A 14944-nucleotide genomic window follows, 5' to 3' on the forward strand; every position below is an offset into this window, starting at 1 on the left:
TCCTTCTAAAACTTTGTTCATTGTAGCATCAGTTCGTTCTAGCATACATAAAAATACATAATATATATGTATTCAAGGATAATCGGTTGCGAGTATTTTGCTCACTAATAATTAAAATTATATAGCAAAATAATTAAAAGAATTATATTTCGTACTACAAATAATGAATAAATAAATGATTCAACTAAACTAATAACGCAATGAATAATACTTTGTCACGTTCGTTATGACATCTTCGTTGGTTGTAGTATTTTGACCTTATTCGCAGCAACTGTCATAGTTTTCGTTGGTTTTAAAATCATTAGTAACGTACCCCATTGTATATATAGATGATACGAGATGGCCCAGTAGTTTCCATGTTACGTGACCAGACTTCGCGACCGATCAAATCGACCGTGTCGAGGATGTTGCAGGCATCCACGTCCACGGACAACAACGCGATCTCCAACCGTCGTTACTTTAATTGCTACGATGTAATTAACGGACGAGCAGTCGTTAGGCGAGGTCTCGGAGCCAAAGACGAAGCTCACGGTCTCCCCTCGTTAAGATCCTCCTCTTAAGAGCAATTATACCAGCATATTTTGTGACAGCGATGAAACGACCGCCAGTCTGGCACCGACCAACCGGTGTCAATCTCTACCAGACGATTCGTCGCGAAACCATTAGAGGAGAAGGAATAGAGTTATGGTGGTGGTTGCTTAGATCCGAAAAAGGCCTTTCTTGTAACTCTCCTTGACCGTTCTTTAAGTATAATATGTAGGAGAATAAAAAGTCTTAGAGTATCTAGAGAGAGAGAAAGAGAGAGAGAGAATGGAAAGAAAGGATACTTAGGAAATATCATGAATTATGCGAGGGTTTTTGTCAAAATTTAGGAGACTGTGACGTATATTTGTTCTGAAGCTTTTCTTCCGCTATCTTCTCTTTTTTGGAAGTATATAGTGGATTATATAGATGAGCGAGGTTATATGTTATTACATACTGGTAAAAGTGGATTACTTAGATTTTAGAGGATTTCGATAAGAGGACATATATTTGGAAATTTTGAATCCGATAATCTCCTCTTTAATTTAGTGAAAGTAACAGAGCAAAATATTCGATACGTTATAGACTTTGTCTAGAAGACTCAAACCACGTGGAACATAATACACTTGACCCATTCGGACTACACTTGATCGTACGTTAAACTTTATACTACCATAAGGGAATATCTGTATTCTAAAATTTTGAATCCAGTAACGTTTCCTTTGAGATTTGATAATGGTAGTAAAATAAAGCGAGTCCAGAAAATGTAAACCATCTAGAATATAATATTTGAAATATTCAATAGAGAAATTTTAAACAACTGCAAGAAGATCAAATAACATATCCAATAATATAATTTCCAATATATTCAATAATACAATTAATACAATTCCCCTCGAAATTTGATAAATGTAGAAATTTCGAACCACCATCGTATCAGTATCGTGTCTGCGTTCATCCGTCAAAATCTCGAAGTTTGTCACATTGAACAAAGAATCTCCTTGTCGACAGCGTGTTCGAAGCTGAACACGAGAAGAGGATCATCGAGAAGCGATCTCGTCTCGCGGAGAAATCCGCGATGGACGCGAAAGTCGAAGCACCAGGTGCGATTCGAGGTGCGATGAAGCTGAAAAGCTGTGAGTAGAAACGCGACTGGCGTTTGGATGGCTTGCAAACGGAAGCGGAAAAAGTCGTGGAAGAGCGCCTGAGGTGAAGTTCCACTGGCTGCACGGCCTTCGCGCCGGCCAGCATGGCGTAGCAACGCCGCGAAAATCCCACGTTAAACTTTTACCAACGGGGCAGAGTCTATTGCTAAGTTTGTTCCATTGGTTGAAAGAACGAACAGAGCAGAGGAGAAAAAGACGCAATGCGGTAGCGTGTGCTAAGCGAAAGCTTAGCGGATCAACGTCGTGCCACAGAGCCGGTTCAGAGAACGAAACTGGGCCATAACAGAGTCGAAGGGCCCGGCGAAGGTGGATAAAGCCACTCGAACAACGGCCCTGGCGACGACGGCGTTGGCTTCCGGCGATGATCGGATACAATCAACACAATTCTGGCTACAACAAGCTATTTACGCAGGTACACTACCGACAATCGTCGTTTCAAGTCTCTTTTCATTGTGTCTTGCTATGGTCATAAAAGAAAATTTGGTAGAGATTAATTGACACTCATTGGAAATTTTATGTAGATACTTTAGAAGATCCTTTCCTCATCTCCTTTACTCTTCTTTTATATCTTCTTTTTCCATTCTTCATTGATATTTTCCAAACTTTCCTTTTTTCAATTGTCAGTTTTTGTGATTGTTAATTTTAATGTTCTTCCATTATTCAGTTAATTTTCAACTAGATATCATTTGTTTCCATACGGTTTTAAACATGAGAATGAAAGAAATTCATATTAATAATTGACGATCACATGGTAAAACGTATGACAATTTGGATGATTTTATGTAACTTTTATTTAACGTCTCAAAGGAATACAAAGTAATTGAGTAAATGATATATGAATTTTTTGAAAATAGATGATATTTTGTAAGAAAGGAATAGTATCAGTTCTTCGTATAACTAATGTTATTAATATTTGTTAAATATTCAAGATCATAAAAGAGACGTATAATTAATCTAAAAATCAAACGAAAGGTTTAGTGCAGAATTGATTGACGATATAGTGAATTTCTATAAAACAAGGAAATTGTCACTCATCGTATTCATTTCACTTATGGTATTCAACTATTATATCCATATTGAAACTTGTAGCAATTAACTGAATTAAATTGAAGCTTCCGCGAACATCATTATTTATATTCTCTCAATTTAATTAAGGTGATCGTTCTCGTTTATATTCCGAAGAAAAACGATCTCGTTTTAGCTTTCACCTTAATGTTATTTTTTTTGTAATACACGACACAGGCACACAGGTAAGGTTATAAGAAGATAATACTTGTAACGCGTACGGCGTACACGTTTCATAAAGGGTGTCAATGAATCGGCCTCCTTACACAAAGTAAATTAGTTGCAAGGGAGCAGCGTGGAGCCTGCGAAGCGTCTTCATACATTTTCTCGATTTTATAAAGGATTTTCCGTGGCGTGCGATGCGTCATACAAGTTTTACATTAATCAGCCTGGCGTGAAATAAAACCGGCCAGGCGTGCTATCGTTGCACAGCCTCGATCCTTTACGTTGCAATCTAAATCGATCTGGTTTACATTTTGAGCGTGAAACCGAGCGTTTCCAGTATGCTCTGTTGCTCCTGCAGCCGCTGTTTTCGTCCTATTCACAGACTTCTTTTTATCCTCCTTTTATCCGCGTCGAGTTTTTAGTACTTTGTTTGCGTTACCTCGCCATTCTTCTACACTTAACGTTTACTTCATTTCCATCTTCCATCGTTTACCACTTTGGTCTCCTTCAAATTCAATTGAGGTAACTCGACTTGAAGTTTGTGTACACACGAGTCAAGTTATTTGACGCGAAGACATTTAAGTTCGAGTAATCTGATTTTGAGTGGATATTTAACCCAGATCTGCCCGTCATACGCTCAGAAGGATGATTTAAGGTACCCAAACTTAATTTCTCATCTTTTTGGAGCGTTCATAATGGCCAATATCCTTTTAGAAGGACAATGGTCTGAAAATTAATCAACAGATTTAATTTATAATTTACTACTATCGTTTATAACGCTGAATGTGCTTTTAGAAAGACAGTAATCAAAAACTTACTCAGCGGACTTAATGCAGAACTTAAATGGAGCAGACACGGCCTTATTTTGAAAAATACCGCTACAAGCTAAGATACATTTAAGTTAAATGAAAATGGATGTCTGAATGGCATATATTTACAGTCAACTTAGTTTAGAGAGGCAAGAAGGTAATAGGAAGTAACATTACATTACCTAGTAGCTGTTGCTCTTTTCACGACAAGAAATAGCTGAGAACTCGACAAGACGTTTTAAGACGAGTAAAATAACAGATTCACGTTAGTACAGTGGTCTGAAGCTACTTGAAGTCAACTGACTCAGTTAACAAGAAACATAGAAACTTGAAAGTATATTTCAAGATATTTTCATATCCATCCCCTATCTTCTTCCATAAATTCCTATCATCTTAATTTAATCTTCCAATATAGAAATTCGTATTACCCAATGACACAAAAATGCTCTGGCTAAAAATTCGTCACACGCGATTGTTCGAGAGCATTCCAGTCCTCGTGATCCCCCGGAGGGTCGAAAAAGGTCGTGGTGGCACGCATAGACGAGTTTACACAGTCACGCACGGGGAACAGGTAGAGAGACGATTAAGTAAAGGCCGTTGGCATGGTTACAAGCCCCGACCGAATGAACTCATCGTCCCGATAGAAAGAGCGAAAGAGAACGACAGAAAAAAGATCCCATTTAAGGGTGAGGAAGGCTGAGGGGAAGTAGGAGGGAATCATTTTGTAAATGAATTCGACTTTCATCCGTCTAATACTATATAACGAAATTCGAAATTGCCTCCGAATGCACCATGCTGAAATGCAAATCGAACGTTCGCCCGAGTGATGCGACACACGCTGGGCACCCTTTGCATTTAATTAAGTATCTAATTACAGGACAGGTAAAAGCTTTGACTTTGAAAGGTGGATCAATACGTCAATGTCGTCTTCGGTTTGGAATCGATAAAATTGTTAGAAATTGCGTCTTCTCGCTTCGATGAATTTCCAGGTCTCTTCATGCTCGAGAACGTTCGACATCGATACGTCTTCCATCGCGTTCGACGCAATCGATCCAATTAATTCGTCGTACGGGCAATTAATTGACCGTCCAACATCCCTTTTTGTCACATTGTCGCCAACATGGTTGCGTTACGAGCTGTTCCTGAAACGTTTGGCAGGATGTTCCGCGAGTTGACGCAACCAATTGCGCAGCGTGCGTTAACGTATAGATAGAATCCTAACTTTCGTCGCGGATAATTTCCGGTGTTGTTTGCCCAATTGCCACGCGATTATTCTAGAAATCACACGGAACTAATCGTGAAGTATATGTAACACTTTCGTAACGCGTACTTTTGGCATTGTGTTGCACTGACACTTATAAATTTAACTAAGATGTTATTATATTATCATAGGGAGTTAAAAGATACAGTGCGGGGAAGAAACATCACGATTTTACAAAATGGAATTATAACTGACATTGAAGAGCAATGCATAAATATAATGTACATCCCAGAATAGAGCGTGATAAACAATGCATAGTATGAAACATAGCGATACTCGTATACATTAGCATGCATTCAAATCTTTTTTACATACCATTGTATGTTAGACAGTCTACTGAGCACTGTTTCGTTTTATTTAATTCCTTTCATAATCTAGAAATAAAAAAAATTCGTGATAAACACGTACCTAATGAATATACGCTTGTCCGACCAGGTACGGTCCGCTCTACTTAGTCGCGTATTATCCACTTATTTGTACAAACGTTGAATTTTTCCAAGTCGAACGTATATAATTGCGTTTTGTTACGTTCCTATGACAGAAGTACGAGCAATTTATGAAATACGACAATAAATTGGAGACTAGATATCAAAACAAATATGAAATGAGAAATTGTGCAAAACAAGAATTTCGTCGTTTATAACGATTCAAGTAACAAGCCGTTGCAAACTAGCACGTTAAAATATTTGCAAAGAAGTGGGGTCTGCAAAGACGGCTACGGTTGCTTCAGAACCGACGAAACTTCTCTTTTTAAGCTAATGGTCCCCGACTCTCAAAGTCCTTGAGAACTTCTCCAAGGCTTCCGTGGGCAAAACATCGGGCTCCCTGTAGTTCTTGGAACACGAACTTCGCGAAAAATCTTGCCAGAGTCGTGACGCAGTAGTTACCAGTGTTTGACAAATTCCGTGAAACAAGAACTGACAAAATACCATAATAACTGGTAGCGTAAAAGTCTCCCATTTTCCAAATTCTATTCGTTCAAACTTTTATTTTACCAACCGCGCATTTTACTACTATTCGTCAAAGCAACATATTGGACGTATAAAATAAACAAAACAAGGAAACTCGCTTTCTGGAATCTTTGTGAACCCTGACAGAAAATAGAGTATATTAAAATTATCAAAAAACGACCAACGTTATTAATACGTTTTACATTACCGTTTGTAAAAATAATAACATATTGTATATATATAGAAATAAAACGAGAACATTCACTTTTTGGAATCTGTGAACTCTGAGAAAAAACGAAGTATATTATTATCACAAAATCAGGGAAGAGTCGTTACTGTACTCGGTTCGAAACTATTCGATAACGATTCGAAAGTAATAATGGATTTCGCTTGGAGGCGCGATTTAAACAAGTTTATTTTGTATTTCAGGGCTCGGCAGACTCGAACTACTCACAGCCGAGCTCGGATCTCTCGCTGGACGAGGAGAAAGAGAGCTTGCGTCGTGAGAAGGAGAGGCAGGCCCTCAATCAACTTGAAAAAGCCAGGGTGAGTCATTGATCTTTCGCATGTTCCAGTTTCACCTCTCCTTCCTCCACCCCCGTTTGGCTTGTTTTTCCACCGGTCTTTCGTAAATCGTTTGGTATCGATCGACTACTTCCGAACAGCGTCATTGCCTCTGACGCCGCCTTCACGTTCAAGTCTGTAAGTTGTCCGCCGAGGAATGAGGAGCGTGTCAATGAATAAGCGCGCCAGACCAATGAGATTTCGCACGCGGAGACCGCTTGGCGAAACCAATTAAGCGACTCGTGATCCTTTGTTTTCGACGATAGATGCAAATGCAATATATCGCGTTGCCAGCCGTGATACTATTGCCTTTAATTGTACCTTCCTTTCTAATAGTCGGTGCAACGCGTTCGAACTCGGTGAATTGGTAATTATCGGATCGGTTGTCTAGATGTTTCCGTCACACTCCTCTCTTCTTCCCTGTGTACGTACAGGATCGCCTAATTGTGTTCAACTTTGTATCAACGGGCTTTTGAATAGTGCAGAGTATGGAGAATGGAGCACACTTGTGATCCACCGAATTTTAAAATCTCTTTTGGTTTGCGAATTAAAAAATTTCTGACCATTTAAATCCTCGAATCTTCGAATCTTCGAGCTTATATATTTACGAACATTCGAATGTAACTTAATCCTACGTTCCAACGATAAATTTCCTGGTACGAGCATGAAGTTTCGCAGAATTAGGGCGAGTATTTAGACCAAGTAATAACAGAGCGGGTCATGTCTGAATTATGAAAACTCTTTTGTTGGCCAGCATACACGGCCCATCAGTCGAATCACCTTCGGCTAAACAATAAATGAATATTGATTAAATAGCCGCGACCTTCGAGTGGTAGAACGACGTAGCAAATGCGGACAGCACCCTATCACTGTATTACGCTTTTATTCTTTGCCGATGTGTCACATGATACATTGACAATGTACCGATCATCCGTGATCTCATCGGCATTTACTTTATGCTTAAATTATTGTTGCACGAGTATCGTTGCGATATAATGGATTACGCTACACGACCCAATAAAAAAGTCGATATCGTAAACAATAAAACTAGCTTATTTATCGAAATATTACCGCTGATATTCCTTCGAGAAAAATTTTCTAACGAGAATCTGGCTCTTAAGCGCTCTTTAACATCTTGACTATCGCGCGAATATTATATTAGGTTGTCCGAAAAGTTGTGATCTTTATTTTGATAAGATAAAATGGGTCATACGTAATTCGATAAAACAATATAAAACGGAAAATGTTGTGCATCCATTATTTCCTTATAAAACGAAAGAAACTTTTCGGACGACCTAATATGTATATTTTAGATTCTCATCGTTAGAAATTTATTAGTCCACGAGATTTATCCTTTTTTAATCATTATAAAAAATTTAGTAAAGAACGTGATCATCAATAACCACCATGTGGTAGGCAACATGTTAACGTATAACTTGTAATTAATGTTAAATTATATAGAGTGGCTTTAATAGAAAGTTTTTGTAAATTATACAGACGAAAGCGGTAGCGTTTGCAGTACGGACCAATGTGAGCTATGATGGATCTGTCGACGATGATTCGCCTGTCCATGGCTCGGCTATCAGCTTCGAGGTCCGCGACTTCCTGCACATCAAGGTACGTTCTTTATCTTTTGTGTGTTTTCTTAACGATCTAAAGTAATCGATCGTCCACGAAACTCTTCAGGAGAAGTACGACAACAATTGGTGGATAGGTAGGCTGGTGAAAGAGAACGCGGACGTCGGCTTCATCCCGTCCCCGGTGAAATTAGAGGCCCTGAGGCAGCAGGCGAGCGCTGCACGTGGTACAAAGGGTCTCTATTCGGCACGTGGAGGGTCTTCAGGGAACCTTGGCGAGAGTGGTATGCCCTCACGTGGTTCCACACCACCTACACCAGGTATCCTAGCACGTCCTTCTTTCTTTCCGCCCCGAAAACCACGGTGTACCGACCAGTTCGGCAATTCTCGACCGATCGATGTCTCGACAATGAAAACACAGACCGGAGAGAGGGAGATCGTCGGCTCGTCGTACAAAAAATACAAACTGAAATAAGAGAGACAGAAAAGATATACGAGAGAGAAAGAAAACACGAAAGAACACTAAAAATCAGAAAGAATCCTAAGTTGGCCCTAAGTATATGTACATATACAAACACTATAGTAGCTTTTGTTTCTTTCTACACCGCATATGTCGTGGGCTTCTTTCTTTACCTTCTCACCATTCTTCTTTGCCCGTTTTTATTTTAATTAAGAGAGTGAATCCTCGACTAGCGATGATCGAGTTCTGCGAGTTAGATCATAGGAAATTCAGCTAACGTTGCGTTGGTCATTGGAAATATTTCTGCATGTACTTTGACCGCCTTCTTAACTCTAGAACTACCGATCATTTACTTTAACCTATTCGAAACCGGTGACGCACTGGACATGCCGTATTTATTTGATGTAAAATCAAATGCTGACGCATCCTATGCGTCGTATGAAGGTATTTGTGTTATCGTTATTAGTCACTAGAAGTAAAATCGTGTATTGCAGAGAGTATTATATAAGATTAAGAAATGACGTTGGTTTCGAGATAAAGATATGTAATCCTCGAACAGGATCATAAAAATTTCGAAATGTCAATCCTTGAAAATTTCCTGTGAGAAAATGTACTTTTCTCTCGAATGGGTTAACGTATACTAAAATGTACATAGATGATTATAATCAAAGTGATATAATGAAAATAATCACGTTCCTCTCTGAATAAAATCCAAGATCAATTTTTCCAAAGTTTCTGCATGTTTTTAATAATTTTAAACTGGAAAAGATCCATACTTGTAACAAGTTTAATAATTCTACTGTTAAACGTTTCGTCTAAACACTGATCCTACGGATCGAGAATTTCTCCTTCTCATATTGTAAAAAAGATACTAATTCGAGATTTTCATCAATGACCCACGCACGAGTACGATCACACGCTTGATATTAGTATCCACGTTCACCCGCCTCATAGTTCAGACTCGACGATACGATCAATCGATCCTGTTCGCCGACAGCCACTCTATTCACGATCACGCACAGACCCAGTCAATTTACGTCATATTTAGTATTCTATGCTGTAAATGAACTTTTCAGTAGTTGCTTCCACGATCTCTCCAGACAATCATATTCGACAGCATCGAATTTATTTAGTACCCTAGGTTTCTTAGTCTGCATTCGATCGCTTCTCACTCTAGTTTTCCTTTGAGAGAAAGAGGGACATCCGTCGATGCACGATGCATAGGAAGGATCGATTTCCACGATTAATTCGATCCAATTTCTTTTCTTGACAGGTGACGACAGCGACAGCGTCCGCGGCGGTAAGGCAACGTTGACCACGCCACCGGCTAAGGAGAAACGGAAGAACTTCTTCAAGAAGCCGGTAAACGATTTCGACGAATCGCAGTGTCTATGATTATTCCGATCCTTTTTGTGTCCACTCGTCTAACGTCGTGCCTGATTCTACTTTGGGTCTCTAGTCTTGTAGTCGACAGCTCGAGAAAGTATATATTTCTAGTCAAAAGTCTCGTCCACGTTTGCATGAACCTGAGATGATCCTATGAACGTTCAGAAGGAATCCTGTAAACGTACACCGCTGTTTATGAGTACTAGGACACTTAAGTAAATCTGAAAAATCATTAGGAAATTACCAAAAACATTAAGAAACGCTGTCTTATTTGAAACAAAGATATAATATTATAACGATATAATAATGTAATGTTACAATAATAATTTCATCAAATTTTTAGCTTTTGAAGTTTTCCATCTAATTTGTCTCAAAATAAAAAAAAAACTACATGAATCAACTCATATTTATTATGTTGCTTATATAACTCTTCCAAATTTAACAACTTTTATCTATATATATTGGTTGATATCTTTGCAGAAATACAAAATTCAAATCGAGTATTCCTTGATTACTTAAATTAATTATTACGTTTTTACGTGAAACCAGCAGGTGTCAAAATACTTATAATCAGAAATATAGCCTTATATTTCAATGAAATATTTTTCAGCAAATCCTATATTTCACGTCCATAGTACAACATTTTTGTAGTCGCATGAACATGAAATTTTATATTACGTAGATCTAATTAATTGTAATAAATACAATGTGTACGAATACTTCGTACAGCCATTGTGCAAAAAGGATTCTATAGACGCCGAAGAAGGCGTAAAACTTTATAGACGTTCAAAAAGGATCCCATAGATATTCACGAAGTATCTCATCAACTCTTACGGACGAAGATAAGCTCTATGGGATATTAGATAGGTCCAATCAAAATTTTTCGTCGGTTTGGCAAAGATTCGCGTTCGATAAAACCGGTGACGTGGACGAGGCTTACGTGTCTAAATTTATCTGTCGGTGCTAGAAAATATCGTGGGCCACGCGAGGACTAGCAGATTTATTTCTGTGAGTATGCGATTGTGTGTATGATACTGGGATACCTGCTGTCTCTGTGCATCGTATATATCTGTCGAATCAAAGAAGAAGAAGAAAGTAAGGAAGGACAGAGGACGCGCATCGAGCTTTCAGACTCGTAACTCTCCAAACCGAGAGTTTATCCGATAATTCCCACTTCCAATTTCCGCCAATTTATTACGCCAACAAGAAGCAATTATTCTAAAGTCTAAGTCCATTATTTCTCGGCTGACTGCTCTGCGAACTGTGTCAAATGTTCCTTTTCCTGTACTCTTTCCTTTTTTAACCACACATATACAATACGTCAGTGTGTCGATGTGAGTAGCAATTTCTAGCATCGATCGATAATCAAGTAACAATTATTCGATCTTAGCGGATCATTTTACCATGACGAGGACGATCTCGTCGAAGATGCCCTGACCTTGATGAAACCACGTGGTCCGTTTGCTGAAAATGGTTCGCCGAAAACACGGTAGAATGATGGCTTCTAACGAGAACAGATTTAGTGCGTAGGAGATCGTTGATAGCTTAGGTTGATCAGTAGTTTACAAAAAAAAAGAAAAGAAAGAAAACAGACTCTGCTTGGCCAAAGTGCCTTTGGAATGCTGAAGAAAGATGGTCAATGAGATGGCGATATTACCGTGAGAAGGTCTTTGGCCGCGCAGGAGGGTAGGTCGTATACTGTCTCCAGTCGACGCCATTAACTGTTTTCAATGTTTTCAATGTTGCATTCCGTGCGCACGAAGTCCTACGTAAGTGAGAGACTATCTTGGGGCAGATCCTGGCGTGTAGGACATCCTCTTAGTCGGTCTAGACTCATTCGTTCGTCTCGCTTTCAGGAAACAACCACGCCGTACGACGTTGTACCATCTATGAGGCCTGTCGTCCTGGTCGGTCCATCGTTGAAAGGTTATCAGGTGACGGACATGATGCAAAAGGCGTTGTTTGATTATTTGAAACATCGGTTCCGAGGCAGGTACGCGAAGCTCTCTTTAAAGTTGAAGCTCTTAGTCGAAGAACAATTATTTTTATAAGAGCAATTATTGAACATCTATTTGCATATTTTCCGTAACATTTATGTACATATGCATGCTGAATTCGAATCTGCAAATAGACTTTTTCCATCACTCATACTTTTTCTGTGATTGCTCTTTTCATTACTATTACTAAAAATTATTGAATTCGTAGCAAGTTATTTTACTAATAACGGTACGCTATACGTAAGATGAATTTAAATTAATTTATACTTGGCACATTCCTTAAGAATAAAATTCTAATATTGAAGAAATTTATTATATAGTTAATAGCTAGTCTTTGTGAGGTTTACATAATATCTTATCATACAATATGATAACAAAATAAAAATATTTTGTGAGCCAATGTTATTTGAATAATTATGTTTATATAATACTTTATCATGTTATGCGACAAGAAACGAAGGATGTTTTGTAAATTGATATTATTCGAATATTATTCTATTTGCACGAGGAAGTATTCCATTCTTTGCACTTCTGGCTAAATATTTGTTTCTACGATTTCAGAATAATTATCACTAGGGTAATGGCAGACATTTCACTGGCAAAGAGATCGTTGCTGAACAATCCATCAAAACGAGCGATCATGGAACGATCCACGAGCAGGAGCAGTTGTTTGGCGGAGGTTCAAGCCGAGATCGAGAGGATTTTTGAGCTTGCCAGAACCCTTCAGGTACTTTATCAACCATTTGATCCTCTCGTTTCTAAACATTGTCCACTTACCACTATTAATTTCTAGTTGGTAGTTTTGGACTGCGATACCATCAATCATCCGTCGCAGTTAGCTAAGACCAGCCTGGCGCCAACGATCGTCTACCTGAAGATTTCGTCACCTAAAGTGCTCCAAAGGTTGATCAAGTCGCGTGGAAAGTCGCAGATCAGACATCTGAACGTACAAATGGTGGCTGCTGAGAAATTGGCTCAGTGTCCTACAGAGATGTTCGACGTTATCTTGGATGAGAATCAGCTGGAGGAAGCTTGCGAACACGTAGCTGAGTACCTGGAAGCTTACTGGAGGGCCACGCATCCTCAAGTGATCGCTACAGTGCCACGTCCGATCCCTGCACCGGATGCACCGGTCGACGCGTTAACACCTCGCGTCACATCAGGTATCATATTCATTGTGACGCGTCGATTATGGTCGCATATTATCATCGAGGATCTCGTAGCAGAATGTTACCAAGTACAAATATTCTACGTGAGTTTCATTATCGCGGAGAATGGCCTGGTTAGGATTGTACACCTTCATAGACGAGTAGAGTATTTGTATTTCAAAGGTATTTTAAAATTGGGTCGTTTAATTGCTGGTAAAAAGAGGAATTTTGTGTATTTCGTGATTTGATTTCGATAGACTCAGACTGAAAATCTAGACAACGACATCGAATCATATATCAGTCAATTACTTACCACAGAGAATTATTTAAGCTCGGTGATCGCGACATATCATCATCATTATTCTCGTCCACGACTGTCAATCCTTTTCACACAGTCTCAATGCGATCCTCACCTCTCAGTCATGGCTGGTTGGGTCGAGGTTTCTAGCTCACTTGAAACTCTAACGAGCCCCAATTCCGTCAACTAACACTCGACACTTTCTTCTTGCCTCTTCAGGTGCCCATCATGAGAGTTACTACGGCCACGAGCCAAGAGGTAACCCAACCTTTTTCTCGAGCGCAAAATTGTACACACGTCCCTTTTTCTTTCTTTTCTCTTTCTACGAGTCCAACGTCGCGCACCCTGTGTTCCGTTACTTGCTTGAAGATGTAGAAAAATAGAGAGAAGAAAATAGATAAAAGGTTCAGCTGATAGAATAAATCGGAGAGAAACGATTATATTCGTTCTGGTATTTTTCAACGCGCGAACAAACACCGTCGTTCGTTTTTCCTCTTTTGTTCCATTTTTTTTTCTTTTTTGTTATCGAGAGTTGGATTCTCGAGAAAGAGCAATGGCGACATTCGAAGCTAGTAATGAAACACATCTGTAGTTGTATCATTAGCTGCACGTAGCCGTTGCATGGATTCGTGTTAGAACGTAGAGTTACTCTTTATTGGAAAGACTGCTAGTCGCTGGTTGCAGACCTATACTCAGCCTTGTAAATTATTACGATATATCGTTCGATGTACGCTGCACGTCCTTCTTCTTCGTGTGCACGCTATAGCGTCTGAATGACGCGCGAGAAGTTATATCTCTCATTTTCGTTGTATATACCCTGCTCTCGTTGTTTCTTCTATTTAAATCAGCGCTGTTCGAAATAAACTCGGAAATTCCAAGAATCCTATTTAACCTTCTTTTTCTTTTCCTCTTATAAAAATTTTAATATCACGTTCTATAAAAAAAAGAAAAAAAAAAGAAAGGAAGAAAGGAGATTCCACCAACGCGAACAACGCTGGTTTAAACTATACCTACAAACTTATTATTTTAACTTGCGCGTTTTCCGCATGATTTGGCAGATTAAAAATAAACTAGCAGTCTTTGAACTATCAAGAAAAATACACGTATCACGGTGAAAGATATTCGTACAGAAAGCACGACACCTTTATATTGAATTTCTTTTCAGCGACGATATATGGATCGGCAAACATGTATCAACCTCTGCAAGACAATGGCGCGTTCGTTCTCGTTAGTTTCAATCACGTTTTCATATTGTTTTTCTTTGCTCATATCCACTTCCTTTCTGCGATCCACCAGAAAGACACGACCATCCCTCGTCGTCAGTTTCACCGCCTCTATTATTCATCCTCATCTCTACGATCGTTTAATATAATTCTAGCTGCAGCTTACCTCGTGCACGCTGCGCTCTGTCTACTATCCTGACACGAGTGGATTTACCCGTGACATCTGTTCGACTATTAATATTCATTAAAAGCGTTTACAGCATGCGTTCACGATGTCGTCACGGACAAAGACTTCTCAAAGTGAAAAGACTAACGTCTTCTTGATAGTATCGTGAATGAAGCTATCATGTTTC

General features: G+C 39.0%; 1 protein-coding gene across 16 annotated transcripts in view; it reads left to right on the top strand.

Annotated features, from left to right (window-relative positions):
• LOC117231636 (voltage-dependent L-type calcium channel subunit beta-2) overlaps window positions 1-14944 on the top strand; it is a 93530-nt gene that overhangs the window by 68094 nt on the left and 10492 nt on the right. For 3 of the 16 annotated variants that reach the window (XM_033490245.1, XM_033490251.1, XM_033490254.1), the window contains 9 exons: window positions 6368-6484; window positions 8000-8119; window positions 8189-8399; window positions 9813-9901; window positions 11689-11694; window positions 11782-11918; window positions 12484-12649; window positions 12716-13085; window positions 13588-13626. In XM_033490245.1, coding sequence (XP_033346136.1) covers window positions 6368-6484; window positions 8000-8119; window positions 8189-8399; window positions 9813-9901; window positions 11689-11694; window positions 11782-11918; window positions 12484-12649; window positions 12716-13085; window positions 13588-13626 — 1255 coding nt within the window. Of the gene's footprint in view, window positions 1-1533; window positions 2101-6367; window positions 6485-7999; window positions 8120-8188; window positions 8400-9812; window positions 9902-11688; window positions 11919-12483; window positions 12650-12715; window positions 13086-13587; window positions 13627-14944 lie in introns of all 16 variants that reach the window. The other 13 variants (XR_004493006.1, XM_033490243.1, XM_033490244.1 and 10 more) reach the window with 8 other exon arrangements.

The sequence above is a fragment of the Bombus vosnesenskii genome, unplaced genomic scaffold, assembly GCF_011952255.1.
Source record: "Bombus vosnesenskii isolate JDL3184/JDL3185 unplaced genomic scaffold, Bvos_JDL3184-5_v1.1 scf7180000013273, whole genome shotgun sequence".
Taxonomy (NCBI): domain Eukaryota; kingdom Metazoa; phylum Arthropoda; class Insecta; order Hymenoptera; family Apidae; genus Bombus; species Bombus vosnesenskii.